Consider the following 22,440-nt stretch of genomic DNA (forward strand, 5'->3'; position numbering starts at 1 on the left):
ATGTCTTTCTCGTGTTATTAGCTGTTGTCATTTTTGATAAAATTAAGCTCTGTTTTCCAGACTTTAGCACACGTTTATGATTTTTGTCCGAAGCAATGTGCACCGTGAGAACAAATAAAATGATTTATACAGGCAGCAACTATTGGAGGTTCAATGAAACCAGCCTAGAGGTGGATTTTCATTAGCAGTTTTACATCAAAATAAGCATAGTGTCCGATATTTAAATTAGTCACACAAAATCACAGAATTGTTACAGCAAAGAAAGAGGCCATTTGGCCTGACATATCTGTGTCAGCTCTTGAATGAGCAATTCACCAAGTGCCATTCCCCTGCCTTCTCCCCCTAACCCTGCAAATTCTTCCTTTTTAAATAATAATTCAATTCCCTCTTGAATACCTCGATTGAACCTGACTCCACCACACTCTCAGCCGGCACATTCCAGATCTTAACCACTCACTGCATGAAAAGTGTTCCCTCATGTCACTATTGCTTCTTTTGCCAGTTACTTGAAATCTGTGCCCTCTCATTCTCGAACCTTCCACCAGTGGGAACAGTTTTTCTCTATCTATCCTGCCTAGACCCCTCATGATTTTGAATACTTCTATCAAAAGAGGCGGTGGCATAATGATATTGTCACTAGACTAGTAACCTAGAGGCCTGAATGCTCTGGGGATCTGAATTTGAATCCCACCATTTCAGGTGGTGAAATTTGAATCCTATAAAAATCTGGAATTAAAAGTGTAATGATGACCATGGAAACATTGTCAATTGTCATTAAAAGCCCATCTGGTTCACGAATGCCCTTTAGGGAAGGAAATCTACTGTCCTTATTTCAGACATACAGCAATGTGGTTGACTCTTAATTGCCCTCTGAAATGACCCAGCAAGCAACTCAGTTATATCAATCCACTAAAAAGTCTAAAAGGAATGGAACCGGACGAACCACCCAGCATCGGAAACAACAATGGCAAACTCAGCCCTGTTGACCCTGCCAAGTCCTCCTTACTAACATCTGGGGACTATTGCCAAAATTGGGGGAGCTGTCTCACAGGCTAGTCAAGCAACAGCCTGACATAATCATACTTCATGGAAACATACCTTACAGACAATGTCTCAGACACCACCATCACCATCATAGGTATGCGCTGTCCCACCGGCAGGACAGACCCAGCAAAGGTGGCAGCACAGTGGTATACGGTCTGGAGGGAGTTGCCCTGGGAGTCCTCAACATCAACTCCGGACCCCATGAAGTCTCATGGCATCAGGTCAAAAAACATGGGCAAGGAAACCTCCTGCTGATTACGACTTACTGCACCCCTATCAGCTGATGAATCAGTACTCCTCCATGTTGAATAATACTTGGAGGAAGCACTGAGGGTGGCAAGGACGCAGAACGTACTCTGCGAGGGAGCCTTCAATATCCATCACCAAGAGTGGCTCGGTAACATCACTACTGCCAAACTGGCCGAAACCTATAGAACATAGCTGCTAGACTGGCTTTGTGGCAGGTGGTGAGGGGACCAACAAGAGGGAAAAACATACTTGACCTGATCCTCACCAATCTGCCTGCCACAGATGTATCTGTCCATGACAGTATCAATAGGAGTGACAACCGCACAGTCCTTGTGGAGACAAAGTCCCGTCTTCACATTCAGCTTACCCTCCATCATGTTGTGTAGCACTACCACTGTGCTCAATGGGATAAATTTTGAACAGATCTAGCAACTAAAGACTGGGCAATCATGAGGCACTGTGGACCATCATCAGCAGCAGAATTGTACTCAACCACAACCTGTAACCTCATGGCCTGGCATATCCCCCACTCTACCATTACCACCAGGCCAGGGGACCAACCCTGGTTCAATGAAGAGTGCAGGAGGGCATGCCAGGAGGAGCACCAGGCAAACCTAAAAATGAGGTATCAACCTGGTGAAACTACAACACAGGACTACTTGCGTGCCATAGAGCATATGCAGCAAGTGACAGACAGAGCTAAGTGATTCCACAACCAACAGATCAGAGCTAAGTTCTGCAGCCCTACCACAATCAGTCGTGAATGGTGGTGGACAATTAAACAACTCGCTTTAGGAGCAGGCTCCTCATATATCCCCATCCTCAATGATGGGGGAGCCCAGCACATCAGTTCAAGAGATATGGCTGAAGCATTTGCAACAGTCTTCAGCCAGAAGTGCCCAGTGGATGATCTATCTCGGCCTCCTCTGGAGGTCCCCAGGATCACAGATGCCAGTCTTCAGCTAATTCGATTCACTCCATGTGATGTCTTGAAACGGCTGAAGGCACTGCATAATGCAAAGGCTATGGGCTCTGACAACATTCTAGCAATAGTACTAAAGACTTGTGCTCCAGAACAGGCTGCGCCCCTAGCCAAGCTGTTCCAGTACAGCTACAACACTGGCATCTACCCGGCAATGTGGAAAATTGCTCAGGTATGCCCTGTACACAAAAAGCAGGACAAATCCAATCTGGCCAAATACTGCCCCATCAGTCTACTCTCCATCATCAGTAAAGTGATGGAGAGGGTCATCAACAGTGCTATCAAGTGGCACTTGCTTAGCAATAACCTGCTCACTGACGCTCAGTTTGGGTTCCACCAAGGCCATTCAGTTCCTGACCTCATTAAAGCCTTGGTTCAAACATGGACAAAACAGTTGAACTCTAGAAGTGAGGTGAGTGGCTGCCCTTGACAATCAAGGCAGAATTTGACCAAGTGTGGTATCAAGGTGCCCTAGCAAAACTGGAGTCGATGGGCATCAGTGGGAAAACTCACTGCTGGCTGGAGTCATAAATAGCACAAAGGAAGATGGTTGTGGTTGTTGGAGGTCAATCAGCTCAGTTCCGGGATATCAGTGCAGGCGTTCCTCAGGATAGTGTCCTAGGCCCAACCATCATCAGCTGCTTCATCAATGACCTTTCTTCCATCATAAGGTCAGAATTGGGAATGTTTGTTGATGATTGCACAATGTTCAGTGCCATTCATGATTCCTCAGATATTGAAGCTGTCAATGTCCAAATGCAGCAAGACCTGGACAATATACAGGATTGGGCTGACAAGTGGCAAGTAACATTCAAGCCATACAAGTGCCATGCGATGACCATCTCCAACACGAGAGAATCTAACTGTTGCCCCTTGACATCAAATGGCATTACCATCACTGAATCCCCCACTATCAGCATCCTGGGGGGAGGTTACCATTGACCAGAAACTGAACTGGACTAACTATATAAATTCTATGGCTACAAGAGCAGGTCAGAGGCTAGGAATCCTGAGGTGAGTAGCTCACCTCCTGACTCTCCAAAGCCTGTCTACCATCTACAAGGCACAAGTCAGGAGTTGATGGAATACTCCCCACTTGCCTGGATGACTGCAGTTCCAACAACATTCAAGAAGCTTGACGCTATCCAAGACAAAGCAGCGCACTTGATTGGTACTCCATCCATAAACACTCACTCCCTCCACCACTGACACACAGCGGCAGCAGTGTGTACCATCTACAAGTTGTACTGCAGGAACTCACCAAAGCTCCTTAGACAGCACCTTCCAAACCTACAACCTCTACCATATAGAAGGATAAGGGCAGCAGATAGATGGGAACACCACCACCTGGCAGTTCTCCTCCAATCCACTCACCATCCTGACTTGGAAATATACTGTTGCTGGGTCAAAATCCTGAAACTCCCTCCCTAACAGCACTGTAGGCGTACCTAAGGACTGCAGCGGTTCAAGAAGGCAGCTCACCACCACCTTCTCGAAGGGCAATTACGGATGGGCAATAAATGCTGGCTTCGCCAGCAGCGCCCACATCCCATGAATGAATTTTTAAAAATCTCCTCTCAACCTTCTCTGCTCGAAGGAAAACAGTCCCAACTTCTCCAATCTATCTACGTAACTGAAGTTCCTCATCCCTGGGACCATTCTCGTGAATTTCTTCTGCACTCTGTCTAATGCCTTCACACCTTTCCTAAAGTGGTGCACCCAGAACTGAACGCAATACTTCAGCTGAGGCTGAGCCTGTGTTTTATACAAGTTTAACATAACTTCATTGCTCATGTACTTTATGCCCTTATTAATAAGGCCCAGGATACTGTATGCTTTATTAATCGCGCTCTCAACCTGTCCTGCCACCTTCAATGACTTATGCACATCACTCCCAGGTCCCTCTGCTCCTGCACACCTTTTAGAATTATATCCTTTATTTGATATTGTCTCTTCATGTTTTTCCTAACAAAATGAATCATTTCACATTGAACTGAATTTCATCTGCCACTTGTTCGTCCATTCCATCAATGTGTCTTTGTCCTCTGAAGTTCTACACTCTCCTCCTCACAGTTCACAATGCTTCCAAGTTTTATATCATCAGAAGTTATTTCATATTATTGATACTTTGCAATTAATTCTTAGATTGTATTTTCAATGTAGTAGATGTGGTTGAGCATGCAATACTGTCAACAGTATTACAAAGGTAAATCCTAGGGAAACATTGGCCCAGATTTTGTGGTGACAATGACAGCAAAGTTGTTAAGTGTACACTGTGGTTACTCCTCTGAAACTGACAGCAATTTCCTGGGGTTCACACATGTGCAATTAAATGCAGAAATCCAGAAGTTGCTGTCAGTATCTTCACACTTCTCCAGAGAGTGGGCTGTTAAAGCACCCTGCGACTCCAATCAATCGGATATCTATGAACCTACCAGAACTTCCACTCATGCGCTTTTAGTCTCACTTAAAAACTCTTGGAAAAGTCACAACCCGTTGAATAAGGTATAACATAGTTTTAAATGGCAAACTAGCTTCATAATTATTGCTAGCAGCCTCACTGGCCCTGATGGAGTGAGTTTATAAATGTTGAATGTCAAATTTTTCAGTTATAATAGGAAATGCAACTTTTTTTTAAAGTTTATATTTTAACTTTTACCTTAATCACACATGTATATTTCAATGGTTTATCTCACTATCTGTAAAATTTCAAAATTTCAAGTGAAGGGATTCAGAAACCTTTACTTCCTGGTTTGCTGTTGGTTAGAATACTGCAATGCGATTGGCTGCTTAGGATAACTACTTGATGACATCATTATTGCTGCATACCTGGAGATCCTCTTGAAGTAAGATTCCAAGTGAAATTCGGGAAAGGCGGAATCCACACCATAGAGATTAAGACACTTTTGTAAGCAGCTTTCTTCGAGGTCAGTACCGCCGAAATTCATTAGTGCACAGCCAATATCGTCTGTATCTTTATACTCAGCCACCAAGCCACCAGTTTTCACTCTCGGGAAGAGGGTGGTCTTTTCAATCTGAGCAGTTTGTAAACCTTTTTGAGTCTAATACGTGTGCTCACGGATGAGTTGGGGACGGCTGACTCCCGACATTTTGTCACGTTTCGGTTCTCTATTAAAATTGGTCCACCAATTTAACGCCAAGTTAAGTTGGAACCACCCCGCCCCCTTTATAATGTGTAAAAAAAAAATGAACTGCTTTGGAAAAAAAAAATCCATTTAAAACCTCATCAGCTATACAACACGATTTCGGCATTTTTTACAAACAGCTTCTGTGCATGGAGGGAACTTCCTAAACACGCGGCCCGGCCGTTGCCTGGTACGGCGCCTGCGTGCAGCCGTAGGCGAGCGCGCGTGGTCGGGCTGTTGGAGACGGTTGGTCGTCGCGTGCTGACAGGGCGGCATTCTCCCCTCCCTACAGCCATGGCAGAGGACTTCAGTCAGGTACAAGCTTCAACACTCGCGATTAACCATACACAATACAAGAGAGAGAGAGAGAAAAATTCGGCCCAGCGATTATACTAAATTGTGCCTTCGTTGACGGATCAAATCAATCACTAAAAGATGATAGTTTTTTGAAAAAAAAAATTAAATTAGCATTAATCGGAAATAACTTTGGAGTGGAACACAGTGTTTTGTGTATCTGTGGCTGCGGTATAATAACAGAGTCGACATAATGCATGTGTGGTCCACTGGGCTTGCTGCAGATGGATCATTGAAACCTCAGCCCGCAAATAGTACCGGTGATGTTATTTTGCACATATGGTTTGGTATAAAATTTGTTTGAAACGTTTATTTTCTGCAATATTTGCAAACATATGTTGCACTGCTGTGAGGTCTGAAACGGCTCAGCAAGTCTTTCAGGCAGAGATGACAACAAATGTAATTCCATTAATAACGTGCTTTTAATAATTCCTTCAACAAAAATTATATAAAAATGCAAAATGTCATATGAATACTCAAAACTTCCTCTTACACACATTATGTACATTATGTTGATGCAAACATTTTTGTACAAAAAAGTGAATTTGCTAGCTTTAAAGAGACTGGGAACACTTTTGAATTCAAAATAAAAATAACATTCTTTACAAACCTATACCCATGATATTTTACATTTAGCAAGAAAAACAAGTGATGAACAACAGTTACAAAATAGAGTGCTTTCTTTGCACATCTGGATGCCTTAAGCATTAGTATCAAAAGTGCAATAGCAACAATATATTTCATACTATTGGTTAAAAAACACTGTAAATCTGAAATGAGACAAAGTCCTAGAAATGCTCAGCAAGCCAACCCTTCCTTCCTCTTTTCCCATGCTACATACAATCGCCACAATGCTAGTTCATCACCTTCATATCAAATCATTTTTTTTGGATTAGGCAGGTGACCTTACAATCAGATGCCTTTCCTGCTACCAAACTCCCCATTTAAGCAGGCTGGGGGCCAGCACTGATAAACATTGTTTTGCCTGCACCAGCGGTTGGGTTTTTTTGTAGACAAGAACTCCTGGAGTGGGAGCTGAACCCAGGGCCTTCTGGCTAAGGGGCAGGAGTGGTACCCACTGAGCCACTCCAGCTCCCTGCTGACTAAGTTAATGACTGATGAAAAACTAAAGACAACAAAAACAATTGGCTGTATAAAGCATCTTTGATGAAGCAAAACTTCCCAAGGGGCATAAGAAATGGGAAACCAAGCCAAAGCAGATAAGGTTGTGGAACAACTAAAAACATAGTCAAAAAGATGGGTTTTAACAATGTCTTAAAGGCACAGAGAATGATGAACAGGGATGGGGAAAACAGATTAAAATTATGGCTGCACACATTAAGCATTAAATTAGCTTTGAGACTCTGACTTGCTGTGCATTTCCAACATTTTCTGCTTTTATGTCTTATAACTATTATGTATAAGCTAATGAAAGATATTGATTTTAAAAAAAAACACTGAATGCTCCTCCCTCTGTTGATGAGAAGGTTGAATAATGGTGTTGCAATATTACAGGTGTTGGTCTCAAGCCAAAATTGAATAGTGGGGATGTGCAGATGGGTGCATATTTTGAGTTTTGCTTCATTATAGTTGAAAGTTTTTGTATAAACTTTCCCTCGAGACTAAATGAGTGGGCTGGAGTTCATAGTTGGGTAGATTGTACACATTGTTAGACCAAATAATTTTTTTCTCATTTTATATTATTAACATTGCTAAAGCTTCCCTGATCATTAATACAAAACATTATAAAATTGCAGCTTTTGTTCCTTTTCTTTGACCATGAGTCAAAAATGGTGGGTTGGCTCCAACTACTTGCTGATGAACAGAAAGAGTTTTATGCTGTTGATGAGGCTTGAATTCACAATGACAACTGTGATGATTTAGTTGATATACAGTGATAGGCTTATGAGCACTGTACAATAGATTTGCACAGCAATGTGTTAACACACCATAAAATCTACCTATCATCATTTCATTTTGGATGTTGATCATTGGAGTTGGTAAATAGTCTATGGATGTTGGAATGTAATAAGATACATTAAATAATTCAATATAATTGTTTAATATTTGGTCTTTGTATGTAACTCCAGCAGAGATGTGCCAGGCAGTTGTTAGTCCAATAAGGAAGACACAGCTGAAAGACATTGATTTCAGGTCTCTGTGTAGACAGAGGACAGCTGACTTAGACAACGGTCAATGGTGTTGACCTGGAAGAGTCCATTGTCTTCTAACTCATTATGCAGTGTTTCTCCAAATGTAGCTTGAGATTCCGGAACAATATCAAAACCTGTGGATAGAATTCCTCAATTATATTACAAAGGGTGATAATACTCAATAGCAGTAATTTTGCAAACTTTCAGTGCCAGCACGGAGCCTCAAAGGTTGAAGGACAAATCAGAGATAGAGATAGGGCAGTAGGGCTGATTTACAACCCATGCTCTCATCTAGTAAGACTCCATACCAGGTCCTTTGTCTCACAAAGCTACCCTTAATGAGCAAACTCTGAAAAGTGATACTAAGAGAGAAGTAGGTCAAACAAATCTCAACAAAAGGCTTAGAACTATTCTTTCTATCCATTCTTGTTTTATTTTTATGCTACCAAAGGTGGAGAATGTTTATACCAAGATATGAAACAACCTTTCTGTTTATTGTACCCAGTAATTGATTAGATGGCAATTAAAGTCCATGTGGTAAAGCTCAAAGAGTGGAGAAGATTTTCTCTGGGCACTTTGTGTGTAACAAGATGTAAACCCATTCTTTATAAATAGACATAGGCCAGAATCTTCTGTTCGGCGAGCGGGGGTGGGGCCCGCTTGGCAACGCGTAAAATGATGCGCGGTGACATCGGGTGTGCGTCCCAACATCACAGCGCGTCATTCAGCGGAGTCAGCTGTGCGCCTGTCAAACTGACAAAGGCCTATTCAGGCCATTTAAGTTCCAGTTAAGATCATTAACTGAACTGCCCATCCAACCTTAAGGTTGGCGATCAGGCAAAGAGCCCAGGCGGCCATCGCATTTATCATGAAACCTCATCCACAGGCGGTATGAGGTTTCATGAAGGGTTTATAAATTAAATAAATTTTTAAATTAAAATTCATTGACATGTCCCAGCTCATGTGACACTGTCACATAAATGGACGTGTCTTAAAAAATTTTTTTTTCTTCATTAAAATTTTTAAAAGTCAAACTAATCTCCCTGAGGCACAGAGCTGCGCTCTTGAGCGCGCATGCGTGAAAGAGTGCAGGCCCCGACTCAGCCTTCTTCCCCCACCCGCACAGGGAGCGTTCAGCACTTCTGGGTGCGCATCATCCTGGGTGGGCCTTAATTGGCCCGCCCACGCAAAACGGCGGCGCCCAACCCCCCCCCCCCCCCCCCCCCCCCCGATGGGGAGAAAATTCTCCCCATATTTATCACACCCAGCATGTAAAAAAAAATGTTGCTCCATTGTGCTTAAAACCAATCTCAGAAGAGTGAGTCGTGAGTAATGTGACTTTTTAATTTCCATATATCCATTCTGTCAGATCTCTGAGTGAAATTGAATGAATCCGGTAGGCACAGTATGCTTTCACTGAGGTCCCAAATCATTCTTACTTTAATAATGTTGCATGATGCAGAAATGTTACCAATTTTAAAGTATAAGTATTGGAGTTGGTATATAGTCTATGGATGTTGGAATATAATAAGATGCATTGAATAATCCAATGTAATTGTTTAATATTCAGTCTTTGTACGTAACACAAGCAGAGATGTGCGAGGCAGTTGTTAGTCTGAGAAGGAAGACACAGCTGAAAGACATTGGCCCAAATTTTAGCTCCCAAGTCCGGTTCACAGAATCAGGAAAATTCTCAACTCCCCAAATCCGACTCATGAGAAACTTCCCCAAACAGCTGGATTTTCGCTTGGCTGGTTGGGGGGGCGGGGCGGGGCGTGTTGTAGGTGCAGAATGGAGTCAGACCCGCTGACCCCAGAAGCAGTGCAAATGAGGAGACGGGCCCAGTGTGGATTACGTGACTTGGTCAGGGTTTAAAAGGAGGATCTGCTGTGAAGCAGGAAATGGATGCAAGTGTTGCTCAGAGGGGACGTCAATCAACAGTCAGGTGAGTACTAACTGTAATAGTTGTCCAACTGGTTGCTGACACTGTAAGACATGGCCCATCATGGGCTTTTCATAGGGAAATATAGTCATTGTTGCTGCCTATTCACTAGAGTGCACTCTACCTAGTTAAGGCTGGAGAAGCTTCACAAGACAGCCATGGAGATGGCAGACCCTTGGCACCATCAGCTGCTCATGGTATTCTATATTAACTCAGATTAGCATAATACCTCAGGGGATGACTGACATACACCACATTTGCAATGAACCTTTGCCCTTCCACTTACCCTCTTTTCACCCATCTCTCAGGGTGCAGCCATACATTTGAGCCTTGACCAGGACCCTCAGACCTCTGCACTGTCATGGCAGAACAATGTGACTCAGAGGGGGCAGGCCAGCAAGGTAGTTTGTGGTCAGGAGCACAATATGCCATCTGGGAGTGACAGGAGCAAATGCCAGGCTACCGTGGCCCCATTTCCCCACCCCAAACGTTAGGCATTGATGAGCTAGAGAATGTGGTTTGTGTATGTAAGCAAACATATGTCTGCAAGACTATTTGAAGCCTTATGTGCCTTTTTCCATTTCTCATGCCAGACTGTCACAAAGAAGGGAAAGTAGGGAAGGAGCAGGAGGCCCTGCGCCCTTCTTCAGTAACCAGGACCTCTAGATCCTGCCGAGGAGATCTAGAGACAGCTCAGCATATTATATCCTGATGGCTGGTGGAACACGCCCACAGCAGCCAAATGGGCATGGCAGGAGATAGCCTCTGCCGTGAGCACAGCAGGAGACCACGGTCAATCGTGGATTCAATGTAGGAAGAGGTTCCATGACCTGCTGCGCTCCAACAAGGCGAGTTGTTCGGCGCAAGCACGCGGGGGTCGAAGTGCTGGTTCACATCTGAATGCTGCACCTACGATGGGAGACCTGGCACATATCTCTGCTACAGCATGGAGGCTTGTATGTCCAGGCCACTCCTGCAGTTGCACACAGTAGAGATGTGTGTTACAACTCACTCAGGCAGTCCAAGTTTCTGTGGCAACATGTACTTTTATGTGCATGTTGTAATCTGGAGCTATGCATAGTGATGGCAGAGGCTCGAACTTTCTTTCCATTAGATGGCTGACCAGGAATCTTTCCCATTCTTACCACCTGCCATTGGCATGTGTTGGAAGGATTTGCAGGTTGATACTCAACCCATATGGCCACATTATGAATGCACCTTCCTTGGCCATCAAGTTTTGGGTGGGACTCAAACCCAGAGCTTCTGATTCAGTGGTAGGGACACTACCCACTGTGTGACATACAGTCGAGATGTGAATGTAGTCTGTGATGCAATGCCAGATTCAAGAGATTTGTCCCTGGCGGCACTATATATTAGGCTAACATCACTTTTTATGTTGTATCTGCAGGACAAAAGGGCCCATAATGACAGGGTGATGGCCCGACTGGGTTGGGGGCCACAAAGCTACGTGCAATCAGGAACATGGAGCAGACAGTCATGGAGGTAGCCAGGATGCCTGCCCAGCTGGCTGTTAGGGATGGAGAATTTCCTGTAGCAGGTGCTAAAGGTGGTGGTGGTGGTAGAGGCACTTTGGAACATGGTGGTAATGGTGGAGGTGATCCTGTTAGTTCTCTGAGCAGAAGGGAACATTGGTATCAGGAGGAGTGCAAAGGTTGGGTTGTATGATAAAGGCACCGCAATTATGGTTAAAGGCAATGGTGCAGAGCTGCATCTTATTACCTCCTTATGTGTCTCACACAGGTCGCAGCACTGCTTGCTCACCCCACCCTCGCCCGCCACCCCCGGCCAGTCACCTCATCTATCAGACATCAGGAGGAGAAAGAGATGACTGAGAAGGCAGCATCACATCTGACTAGCCTACTCTTCGCCAACACAGAGCACATTAGAGTAATGTAGCATGCATTTAGAGTTGGTGCCACATGGTGAAGGGCACTGTATCAGAGTGCAGGAGGAGCTGTCTGAGTCAGAGACATCTATGCACAGTCTCCCTCGGAGGGAGGAAAGTCATGATGATGCTCCATTAGGCAAGGAGATAGCACCTCAGGAGATACCTTATGGAGCACAGTATTTGGAGCATCAGCAGATACATGATTTAGCTTCATGTCACTTTATATATATCACAGTTAGGCACGTTGTAAATACAAATCACTGTTGCCAAAACTGTTTCGGTCTGCTTTTGTACGCTTAAACCCTCAATGCGAATGTTTACAGAATGAAAGCAGTTATTACCAGTGGCACTGAAGACTGCATTTTGAAGTCCTTCTCCCATTGAGCCATCAGGTGCAAGGGTGTGCCCATGCACGTCTGGCAGTGGAAGGCTGTTTCCTTCTCCAGATCTTCAGATAAGGTAGTAGTGCACCAAGGGTTGTGGATTGAGATGCTCCTTGCAGTATTTTTTGTCCATTAATGATTGTCCTTAAGGGAGGATCAATGATCAGACTTGAAGATCAAATTCAGTTTATCAGGTGCACTTCAAGCACGAGTGTTATGTGGAAGGCAGTCATCCACACATCAGTGTTACACAGTCACTAAGTGAATTTTCTGCATGTTAAGATGCCATGACTGCTTCAAGCAAGCATGCTTGTGAGAGTTCCCCATTACACTGAAGTCTTTGTCTTCTAGGTTTTGGAGGTGGTGGTTTCACAGAGAGCCACGGTGTTTTCAACATTGAATGTTGTAGATGTCACACCTGAAACTGTATGCCAGTGGTGGATAGATAATGTGAATGGGTTGTTCTAACACACATATGGCATCACCCTACAAGATGTGCAGTAGCTGCAATACAGTTAGCACATACACCCAAAACCTTCAGATGTGATTGCAAAGTCCTGCTTCCTACTGGGAATCTTGGCATAGTGGGCATGGTTTGAGTAGGCACAGGGTGGCGCTTTCACCATCTCATTGACATCACCTAACACAGGCTTGTCCAACACCCGGCTCACAGGCCAGATGAGGCCTGCCATGACTCTCTATCCTGGCCCGCAGAGCCAGTGTTCAAAATGCCTGTAAGACAGGTAAGTGGAGTGGAAGATTCTGCAAGGAGCACTCTTCCAATCACAGGCCATTCCTCTGCCACATTTGCTACTGATAGGCCTTTCAGAGGCAAATGTGGGAGAGAAACAGTCTGTAAATGGAGAAGCAGCGAGCACCAGTGGCAGATGTGTGTGGTGGGGAGAAAGAGAGGTTTCAAGGAGCGGGAGGACCAAAAGAGACTGGCTGCCGGGCTGGATTGAGCGGAGGCAGGGGAAGAAGATGCTACCAGGCCCAAGGCGTGTAAGGTGAAGATGTGCTGCCGGGCTGCAGTGGATGAGGGTGAAGATAGTGTGTGTGTGAGAGAGCGAGAGTGTGTGTGAGAGAGAGCGAGCAAGGGGGTGTGTGCGTGAGAGCGCGAGCGTGCGTGAGAGAGCGCGGGCGTGCGTGAGAGAGCGTGTGAGTGTGTGTGAGAGCGAGAGTGTGTGTGAGAGCGAGCAAGCGTGAGAGTGCGTGTGTGTGTGCGCGTGTGTGTGTGTGAGAGAGCGCAAGTGTGTGTGAGAGAGAGCGAGAGTGTGTGTGTGAGAGAGAGTGTGTGTGAGAATGTGAGAGCGAGAGTGCGTGTGAGAGCGAGGGTGCGTGTGAGAGTGCGAGTGTGACAGAGTGTGTGAGAGAGAGTGAGTGTGTACGTGTGTGTGAGAGAGCGAGTGTGAGAGCGTGTGAGAGAGCGAGCAAGCGTGAGACTGCGTGTGTGTGTGTGCGCGTGTGTGTGTGAGAGAGCGAGAGTGCGTGTGAGAGAGAGTGTGCGTGTGTGTGTGTGAGAGAGCAAGAATGTGTGTGCGTGAGAGAGCAAGAATGTGTGTGTGTGAGAGGGAGAGTGTGTGTGTGCATGTGTGTGGGTGAGGGAGAGAGTGTGAGTATGTGTGTCTGGCTCACTCCCAGTCTCGGGGTTCTCACTCACCCTCACCTCCACACACCAACATATACTCTCACCCACACACAGTGTATGAGGGTGAGTGAGTGAACATCCTAAGAATGGGAGTGAGCTGGGCACACTCACTTTCTCACCCTCTCACACTCTAATGGTTATCTTTATTAATTACTCTTCTTAATTATCAGTTTATTGCTTTGACATTGCTTTATTTTGATCAGCAAGTTTTTTTCCTTCATACCACAACTTTTTTTTAAATTCATGTTTAATGTTGTGCCAAACCTTATCTTCCCAAAATTTGCTTGATGGAGAAAAAAATAGAATGTAGCCCCCTCGCACCAAAAAGTTTGGACAAACCTGCTCTAACATGTACATGAATGGTTCAGGTTTTGGAGGACTTCTCAAGGTGCACTTGTACACTATGTTGAGGTCAAGGGTTATGATCATTATGGTTACAGGGATGTTGATGACATTGATTTTCAGTATGTGCTGTTGGGGCTGGAAGAAAAGTCTGTTCCAAATGCCTGAATTTTAAAAAGCCTGCCGCTCAGCAATAACACACAGGGGGCAACCTAAATAAGCTGAGGGTTAGACTTCCACCCCTCAGTGGGCAGAAATCCTGCCCTCGAGAACTGCCATTAAGTCTGATTGGCTGGCAGCTCTAGCAGTCCCAGCGGTACCAGAACTCAGTGGTGAGCGCTGTTAGGACTGCAAAGAGGCCCACGGAGATCATCGATGGTATCCTCATCCAGGTAAGTCCTGGGCTTTTAGGCAGGGAGGGATCGGGCACTCTTGGGAAGGAGGCGAGGGGAGTTGGAGAGTGGGTTTTGGAGGCCAGGTGGGGAGGAACACAGTGAGGGTTACATCTTGGGAAGCAATACCCCCATTGCACAGGGTGCACCCCCCTGAATGGTGTGCCCCCCATTCCTTCCTGCCTTATCAACAAAGTTGTAAAAAGTAGAATTCTGACTCTTGCCCTCCTGCCTGTTTTATGGCAGTGGAGGTGGATTGAGTGCTTTAAGTGGGCAATAATTGGCCACACAAGGCCCTCCAGAGCCCTAAGAGCTAACGGGCTAGTGGGCACCTCAACTGCTCCCTGTATTATGGGGAACAGGTCGAGGTGGGTGGGAAGGCGGTGGGCTGACCACTCAACATATTTTACGTGCTCTCCGCCAAAAACACGTAAAACCCAGCCCTTGGTTTTCTCTCGTTGTGAATGGGCATTTCTCTGAGGAAGTGTGGCTTCCATGTTGAGGGTTTATTATGTGGAAGCTGCTCACCAGGGACTGGCTGATGTAATTTGAGCTTTCAAGTGCCTAGGAGAATCTTAACACGCTTCTGGCGATGAACTCCTCCTGTAAAGAATCAGCCGTGGCTATATGGACCCTCAGCTGGTCTCCCATTGCTGGCCTCTTCCTCCTCCTCCTCCATGTCAGATCCATGAGCCTGGACAGGGGTCTCTTCCTCCTGCTCCCCCTCTTCCCCCTGCTCCTCCTCTTCCTCATCATTCTCCTTCTCAGATTTAATAGCTATAGGCCTGGCATCTGCCCCCTCTGGTTGTAGGCCCCTCCGCTGTGCCATATTGTGTAGCATGCAGGACATGACAAATATTCTGAAGATCCTTGCAGGGAAATACAGTAGAGCTGCTCTAGAATAGGCAAGGCACCTAAAGGACACCTTCAAGATGCCAATTGCCTGCTCTATTGTATTGCAGGTTAACATGTTGCTACTGTTGTAGTGCCTTTCAGGCTCCGTTGCAGCCGCTTAAAGAGGGTCACCTCCTTAAGGGGCACCTCCTGTCCTTGAGAAGCCAATCATCAATCTGTGTTGGTGTCTGGAAAAGCTGAGGCAGCTGCAAATTCCTCAGGCTTAAATGAGTCATTGCAGCTTCCAGGGTACTGTGTACATACATGCGGAAACACTTTGGTGTGGTCACACACCACCTGCGCATTCAGGGAGTGGAAGGATTTCCTGTTTATGAAGATGTCAGTTTGATGACTTGGTGCTCTTATGGCGACATGGGTGCAGTTGATGACCCCCAGTACTTGAGGGAAGCCCGCTAACTCAGCAAACCCCCTGGCCCTCTACATCTGAAACGCCACATCCATCAGGAAGTTAATGTCCTCCCCCACCTAAGCGAAGAAGGCATCCGTAACTGCCTTGATGTGCCTGTGTGCAGCTAATTGTGAAATGCCACAGAGATCTCCAGCTGAGCCCTGGAAAGAGCCAACAGCAAAACATTTCAGAGCCATTGTGACCTTGAGTGCCACTGCCAAGGCATGTGGATCAGCAGGCTCTGGTGCCATAGGTTTTAATCGGTCTAACATTTTCAGAGTAACTATCCAGTTAAGAACCACGGAACTGTCAGAAGTCTCTGACTCTAATTCAGAGTCAGAGACTTTTGCAGTGTGTCCGGGTTTAGGCGAACTGCCCAATGGAATGAAACTTCCGGGCAGTTCCCATGTAAGTCAGCTTGTCAGGACTTCCACAGGGCCCTACACGCATCTCAGTTGTACGTCCAGTCTCTGGTAATTTGGGCCATTGTCTTGCAATTATTAGTTTGTGAAATATATGATCTAAAATAGGTTTTGTCATTGTATTTTTGTAAAGAAGCCAAGTCAAGCAAAATAAAACTCTAAAACACCCAATAACTGCAAACATGACTTTGCCCAATTCAAACAGTGATATAATAAGTTTTAAAAAGGGGTACTTAATTAAACTTGCCATGGCATAAATTTACTACACTTAATAGGTGGAGTAATTCAGTTCACTGGTCTTTTCAATTCGGAGATCATATATCCTGGCATGGGTAAAGCTGCAAAATTAAAACCTCTGTGATTAGAATCAAGCCCTAAAGAAACTGCAAAACAGTATCTAAATGGAATCTGTTTACTTCAAACTAAACCCAAGAAGAAAAGCAAATAAATCTTTTTATCAACATCACACCATCAAGATGGGAGAGCTTTTAAATAATATGTACTGTTTGTTTGTTCAATAAAGTTAACCCAACACCCAAACAGATTACATTTGAAAGATAACCAATACATATTAACCTATTTGCCTAAATTTGTGGGTCTTGGGTTCAAGGAGCAAGAGTTTTCTTGTATTTACAATTATGTATGTGTACTTTCAGTAATTTCTTTTTTCTCTAACTTTACAAATTTATTATTTTGTTGGGAGTGCAAGCCATGGGCACTATTACTGCTGACAGAAATTGATGTTGCAGGCTGTCAAAAGCAGGAAAGAACACCAGGCATGCACATTTCCCTTTGTTCTTTGGTGTGACAGGAGGAACACAGCACCATGACTATTGACAATTCTTATGGCTCGCCACCTGATTATCCCCATAGCCCATTGGTGCAAAAGATGGAAGTTAGTCTCAAATGTGCTGCACTAGCTTTGGGAAAGTATCCAACAACACACATCACATTGAAACCAGGCACAATTCCCAATGGGAAGGTCCCAAATAAATCAATGTAGGAAGAATTTAAATCCAAGTGTGGCAGAATTACTAGTTGATTTGCATAGAGAGTGGCTGAGAACTGATTACCTAGAGTGTAAAGGGAGCTGTAATACTGATGGAACTTTATCTCAGATATTTCCCTGGTTCGATACCAGAGACCACTTCTGTAAGTGAGTTCTCATTCTCTACGACCTGGAATATGCCATTATCTGATCAATATTCATGTAAATGTAGCGAGCTCAGCAATCAAACGGATACTTTAATCATGTTTTCAGTTTACTGAATACTTCACCTGAACACATGAGCTGCCATGTGATTTTTGTGATTTTGGAAAACAATGACATAAACATTCTATCGGCCTGTGGCTTAGGCTGTGAACTAAGAAGGCGTATTAAACAGTTAACAGCAGAAGTGACAAACAGTAAATTTGTAACACTAACCATTTGTTATTACCATAGCCTTCAATTACAAAGGCCTTGCTTAAACATATTAAATGCACATGCAATTTTCTGTTGTTCAATAAGGATTTGCCAATTTAAGAGCCAGGGTTTCAAGCAGTTTCAGCTGATTGAAGCTGCCCAAAGTTTCCACTTTCCGACTATCTCCTTTAGATGTTAACAGTGCAAATAGATCATTGAAGCTGCATGACGTTTCCATTAACTGTTTGCCTTTTTAACAATTAAGTGTAAGAGAATGCACCAAGTTCCATATGTCCCAATTTGCCAATTTCCCAGCAGTTGGAAAGTGGAGACTTCTGGCAGCTTTGGGAATAATTCCATTGCAATCGTTTGCCATCTGCCACTTTTAGCCGGCCAGCCGCTTTGTTTGAAAGTGTTTGAAATGTAAGAACAAATTTTACTCTTCCTTTCCTCAGAATGTAGAAAAATAACAATCACACCTGCTGCACTCACATTCAAAATAAAACTAGACCTGAAACACAGCCCCTGACCATTGCCTTACAGCTCACTACTAACCTCCCATAAGTCTCTGCCTTTATCTCTCTATCTTCTTCTGGCGGATTTACCTGGGCTGGTGAACTGAATTAAGATACTTACAAAAAAGGAATTTGATTTGGTCCATCCTAATTCTTTCACCCAAAACAACTCTACATTCCTTGCCTTCCTGAATATAATTTATTGTTAAGTGATCCCAAGATTTTCACTCGCATCACTCTGCCAGAAGCCCATTCCAAGTATTGATCACTCACTCCCTGAAGAACAACCTCCTCATAAAGTTTAACATTGCTCCATTTAACATTGTTTTGCTTTAACATCAGTAAGTTAACAGAGCCTGTAATCTCGTTGAACGTCGCGAGATTCACTTCAACGTCATTTCCCACAAGACCCGGTTGGAGCCATTTTGGAGTCACCTTCCCCCTTCCTGACCTCAGAGTTGCGGTACCCATCCTCCCAACCTCTGTGTTATGGTCTCCCCACTCACCGAGTAGTAGCCTCTCCTCTCCCCAACCTCAGAGTTGTGGCCTCTTCCCCTCCCAGGAGCATTTTAAAAACACATGGGATTGTAGCTGCACCAGCTCGGCACTTTTGCACCATCAGGACTCACACTTCTACAACATTGGAGCTCCAGCTTTGAATCGGATCTGGGACTTCAAATGGGAATCCATTTCCAGGAAAGGGAAGCAGCGAGAGGGTGAGTCAGGGAGTGGGAAGTATGGCAAAAGAGTGGGTCAGGAGGGGGCGGCCACAGCTCTGAGGTCAGGGAGGATGGGAGGCTGCAACTCGCAGGTTGGGAGAGGAGAGGCCACAACTCAGAGTTAGGGAGGGGGAGAATCTACAGCGACCAGAAGCATCAGGGTTTGGGAGGTTTGGGAAGCAAGATCCGCAGTGAGCAGTAGGTACTGTAAGCAGAAAGTTACATTTTTCTTTTATATTTTTAAATATATTTTATAAGTTATTTCATTTACCAATGTAGGAATTTAGCAATGTAAAATATTTAAACTTGGAGTATATAATGTTTCAATATTTGTTTTTTTCTGATAAGGAAAGTCCTAAAGAACCTAACTACAGTTTTAACATTAATTCCTATGGTAACCAATGTTTCACTTAAAGTCGTGATTTTGAGGAACGCAACCATAACTTTAAGCGAAGACTTTCTGGGCAGAATCTTCTGTTCGGCATGCGGGGGTGGGCCTTGCATGCTGACGCTTAAAATGATGCGCGGTCATGTCGGGCGTGCGTCCCGACGTCACCGCGCATCATTCCGATCTTCAGTTCGGCGGGCGCGCACCAGAGTCATCTGTGCGCCCACCGGACTGTCAGAGGCCTGTTTCGGCCATTAATAATCTAATTGAACTAATTGTCAGGGCTGCCCGTCCAACCTTAAGGTTGGTGGGCAGGCGAAGAGCCCAGGCAGCCTTCGTGGAACCTCATCCACAGGCGCGATGAGGTTTCATGAAGGGTTTATAAATTCAATAAAATGTTTCAGCAAAATTCATAAACATGTCCCAGTTCATGTGACAATGTTACATAAGGGGACATGTCCAAATAATTTTATTTATTCTTTCAATTTTTGAGAATGAAGTTAATCTCCCTGAGGTAGCTCCGTGCCTCAGGGAGATTTCTGCACTCTTTCACGCGTATGCGTGAAAGAGCGCAGGTCCCGACTTTCTCTCCTCCCACTGTCCTGCCCGCACAGGTAACGCTGAGGGTGCGCGTCACACTGGGCGGGCCTTAATTCGCCCGCCCATGTAAAATGGTGGTGCACAGCCGGTCACAGGCAGCGATCGGCTGTGCGCCCGCCCGCCCTCGTTCCTGCCCAGCCCACCCAACTGGAGAAAATTCTCCCCTCTATCAGCCCTAAAGGTCCTTTCTGCTGAAAGGCCATTCCAACCTGAAAAGTTAGCATATGTGGAGAGAAGCAGAGTTATCAAACCTGCTGAGAATTTCCAGCATTTTTGTTTTTATTTCAGATTTCCAGCAGCCTCAGTATTTTGATTTTGTGTTGCTAAAGTTATCTTTTACAGGATATAACCTGTGACTGCTTGCCTACTGCTGCTGCTTATTTTAAAATAATATTTCAGGATTTCCATACCATTTACCATTTTGTAAGCCTCTATAATATCATCTCTCACATACTTCCTTGCCAGGTTAATATTTTATAAGTTATTTCATTTACCAATGTAGGAATTTAGCAATGTAAAATATTTAAACTTAGAGTATGTAATGTTTTAATATTTGTTTTCTTCTGATAAGGAAAGTCCTACAGAACCTAACTACAGTTTTAACATTGATTCCTATGGGAACCAACGTTTCACTTAAAGTCGTGATTTTGGGGAATGCAGCCACAACTTTAAGTGAGGACTTTCTGGTCAGAATCTTCTATTCGGCTTATTGGGGTGGGCCCCGCACACCGATGCATAAAATGACGCGCGGTGATGTCGGGTATGCGTGTCCAATTTTTTCCTTAAAACACAGATCTCTGACAATGAGGATCAGTGCTAAGCTCTGTTCTGCACTACTTTCACAGTTTAAGTGTCTCCAGGTTTCTTGGACCAGAAACAGACACAGTCCTCAAGGTACAGTAAGCCCTTGCTTTAAGTTGCCCTGTTTTAGGTTGTTTCAATTTAATGTTGGGCAGTTAATGTAGTGTCAGGAGCTTTGTTCTAACATCATTTCGTGCCAGGTGTGACATAGGGCTGCGTGACTCGATTGGCGCCATTTTGGAAAGGCTTCTCCCGCTTGTCAACCCTCATGGTTGCTTGGTGACCCTCCCTCACTCTGACCCGCCCAGTCCCCAACCCTCCTAATCCACGATCTTCCTAGTTGCTGGCCGATCCTCCAGTTCCCCTACCTCCCACTTATGGCCGACCTCCGGCTTGCTGACCCTGCTGGTTGCTGGCAACCCTCCTAGTCCCTGAACCTCCTGTTTTCTGGCAACACCACTCTCTCTCACTGACCCTCCCTGGTTCCCCCTACCCTCTCTGTCAGTGGCTTATCCTACTGGTTCCCGACCCTCCCTCTCGCCACCCCTCCCGGTCGCTAGCTGGTCTTCCTGGTCCCCAACTCTCTCAGGCCTCTACACTCCTGGGCACTGGCCGACCCTACCTCTCACAGTTTACTTCAACGACCCTGCACCTCAAAGCTGCTCTTGGTCTAAAGCTGCTCTTCCTGCTTCTCGCTGCTCATCTCCTGGTGCCTCGCTCACAGCAGGGGACTAGGAGAGGGAAGCAATGAGCAGGAGAAGCGTGTAACGGGAGAGTCGGCCGGCAGGTGGGTCAGCCAGCAACCGAGGGTTGGCTGGCAGGTATGTCGGCCAGCAACCCAGCGGGTTGACCGGCGGATGGGTCAGCCAGCAACCGAGAGGGTTGCTCAGCGAGAGGGTTGGGGAGCACAATGTGTGGCATGCGGGAGGTTAAGCAAGTACGATTGGTGGTGACTGGGAGGGTCGAGAAGTGGGAGAGACAAGTAGCAGGAGAGGTAAGGAGTGGAGCAGGAGAACGAGCAATAGGAGGGACAGCAGGTGGGAGGTAAGTAGAAAGAGTTAGCATATTTCTTATATTTTTAATTTTATTTTGGAAGTTATTTCATTTACTAATACAGGAATTTAACAATTACAGTATTTCAACTTAGGATGTATAATACTTTAATTTTTTTTTCTGAGGAACGAGGTCCTACAGAACCTAACAACAGTTTTTCCATTGGTTGTAATGGGAAAATCTGTTTCTCATGATGTGGTTTCACTTAAAGTTGCACTTTTCAGGAATGCAACTACAACGTTAAGTGAGGATTTACTGCACAGTTTGCAACTTCCTCCAATTTATAATCCAATGTTTGTTATGTATTTCAACATCCGATTGGCTTTGTTGATTGCTGTCACTGAACATGTTGAACATTAATTCTATGAAGACCCTAAGGTTCCTTTCAACTCATCTTTAGTTATTTACAGACCATTGATGGAGTTGATGTTTTTCCCATTTTCCTTCCTATATGCACTTGTCTACATTAAAGGTAACCTGCTGTTGATGGCGCTCGTTATTTATGCGTAGATGGTACAGCAATATAAGTCAACGGGCAGATGTGTGTTTAAATGTAAATATCGAAAAGTTACTATCCTAGTTGCTGTATCTATGTCTTCATTAACATGCATTGAATGATGTGACGTATTTGCATGGTATATACAAATTAAACCCACCGCAGATATTTAGAACTAGTAATTTTTTTTTAAA

The 22,440-nt window shown here is 44.8% G+C and overlaps 1 protein-coding gene across 1 annotated transcript in view; it reads right to left on the bottom strand.

The window, feature by feature from the left end:
* Positions 1 to 6,178: 6,178 nt before the first annotated feature.
* The window catches only part of LOC144692608 (zinc finger protein GLIS1-like), a 470,450-nt gene continuing 454,188 nt past the window's right edge, over positions 6,179 to 22,440 (bottom strand). Inside the window, exon 11 of the mRNA XM_078561640.1 lies at positions 6,179 to 8,062. Within this exon, the coding sequence (XP_078417766.1) occupies positions 7,926 to 8,062 (137 nt within the window). The 3' untranslated portion in view covers positions 6,179 to 7,925. The remainder of the gene's footprint in view (positions 8,063 to 22,440) is intronic.

The sequence above is a fragment of the Cetorhinus maximus genome, chromosome 17, assembly GCF_964194155.1.
Source record: "Cetorhinus maximus chromosome 17, sCetMax3.hap1.1, whole genome shotgun sequence".
Classification (NCBI taxonomy): Eukaryota; Metazoa; Chordata; class Chondrichthyes; order Lamniformes; family Cetorhinidae; genus Cetorhinus; species Cetorhinus maximus.